Source organism: Prosopis cineraria, unplaced genomic scaffold (genome assembly GCF_029017545.1).
Source record: "Prosopis cineraria cultivar Desert tree isolate PC_DT_omini unplaced genomic scaffold, ASM2901754v1 PC2032, whole genome shotgun sequence".
Classification (NCBI taxonomy): Eukaryota; Viridiplantae; Streptophyta; class Magnoliopsida; order Fabales; family Fabaceae; genus Prosopis; species Prosopis cineraria.
Genome location: NW_026557357.1, coordinates 1 through 1,743, shown reverse-complemented (window position 1 = coordinate 1,743; position 1,743 = coordinate 1). Strand labels below are relative to the sequence as shown.

At 47.3% G+C, this 1,743-nt stretch overlaps 1 protein-coding gene across 1 annotated transcript; it reads left to right on the top strand.

Moving 5' to 3' along the window:
* Positions 1-604: 604 nt before the first annotated feature.
* On the top strand, positions 605-1,090 carry LOC129301304 (uncharacterized). Its single transcript, XM_054939875.1, has one exon. The coding sequence runs from the start codon at positions 605-607 to the stop codon at positions 1,088-1,090; it is 486 nt and encodes a 161-aa protein (XP_054795850.1).
* Positions 1,091-1,743: the final 653 nt, after the last annotated feature.

Sequence of the window (1,743 nt, the reverse complement as noted above, 5' to 3'; positions counted from 1 at the left end):
CAACTACCCACGCCTCTGGTTCTTCGCTGCTCTCTGCATCCTTCACCCTTCCTATAACTTGGCTTCTCAATTTATAGCGCCAAATTATCTGAGCTTCTTTTCCCCTCCACAAATGTCTCTTCCTTCATAGTACCCCAACGCCTTCTTCTTATTCTTGTTCTTCCTCCCACCCTGTTCCTTTTCTCTTGAACAATTCTAAAAGGTTTTGCCCAAATGGGTTGCTGTGAGAGTACTAACAGAGATCTATCCTCAGCTTCATCCCTCGCCAAAACACCAGATTTCTCTTGTCCGCAAGAACCAGGTGCCACTGGGATCCAATTCTTCTTCCTGTACCAAAGCTTCAGAAAACAGAGCACCCCCTGACGTGGAGACTGTCAAGGAAGTTCTCTCAGAAACCCACAAATGGAAGCCCCGAATCACCAACTTGGAACCTCAAAAGACGCCTCAGAAATCCCATTCCATAAGTTTCCAGAAGTGAACAGCAAGATCAGCAAGGTGCCGCTGCCCGTGAAAAAGGAAGAAGAGATCTCTGAGGTTTCGGAGGTTTGCAGCTTGAGCGAGAGTAGGATGTCGACCACTACAATAGCTGACCGGAAAGAAGAGGATGACGAAATCCGCCAAAGGGTTAGCTCGTCTCCGGCGAAAATGCGGAAAAAATCGATCCTTTTCTGGCGACGGAAGGAAGAGGATTGTGGGCAAATCTCCGACCAAGAGGCCGGAGCAATTCCCGGTTCGGAGGAATATCGGGTCGGCGAGGCTAACTCCAAGCAGAGACCAACTAGTTCGGAGTCAAACAATGGGCAACAGAGGAATGAGGAACGAGCCTCGCGGGCGGAACGCCGTCGAGAATTCCTGCCGGAGATCCAGGTCGCCTGCCATGCGCACGGACACGGAGCCACTAGATCCGTCATGGGTCGGAGCCCATCGAAGAGAAGACCAAACCAGTCCCCTGTCCGTACCCGAGCCGCCACACCAGAGCGTGTCAGCCGGAGGAAAGAATCCTGGAACGGAAGGCAAATGGCCGTCAGCGGCGGCGAACGAATCATTGGAGAACCCTCTTGTGTCACTGGAATGCTTCATATTTCTCTAAAGAATTCATCCATTCCAAGGTGGCGGGACTGGTGGCACCTCATTGCCGCCGGAGTGTTGGGGAGCTGAACGACGAGTCGTATATCAAATATAATAGTTCTGTACTGGAATATTTGCAGTTAAATGTAACATGAGGGTGTAAATATTTCTAAGTCAGGTCAATTGTAGGACATAGAGGAGGGGGCAGGGTATGGCAAGGCCTAAAGTCCTTAACTACGAATCGAGTATCTCAACAATTTATCCTGATGTTAACTTTTGGATACTGGAATACGTAACTGTTATTAGTTTACTGACCCGTTAGCAGTTTACATCATTGCTCTGTTTTCTCTTCTGCAAGTTGATTCCTTCTATTGCAGGCTTCCCAGGTAAGGAAAGATTGCGTTTCTGCCATTTAGGATTCTCTGTGTATCAAGAGGCTTAGCTTCCCTTCCAGGCCAATCAAATACTACTACTCAATGGTTGCAATAATTTGTTCAGTACACACACTAGTAGGAAAAAGAATCGTACAATGAAATAACTGTACTAAAGTTCTTTATGCAGAGAAAGAAAGTGGGTAGGGTAAATTTGCAAGGATATGAAATTTTTTTGGGCCAGTTAGGAAGTGTATTTCTGGAGGTAAAATTTCCTATTTCACATGCACCGGATTTGACTGGT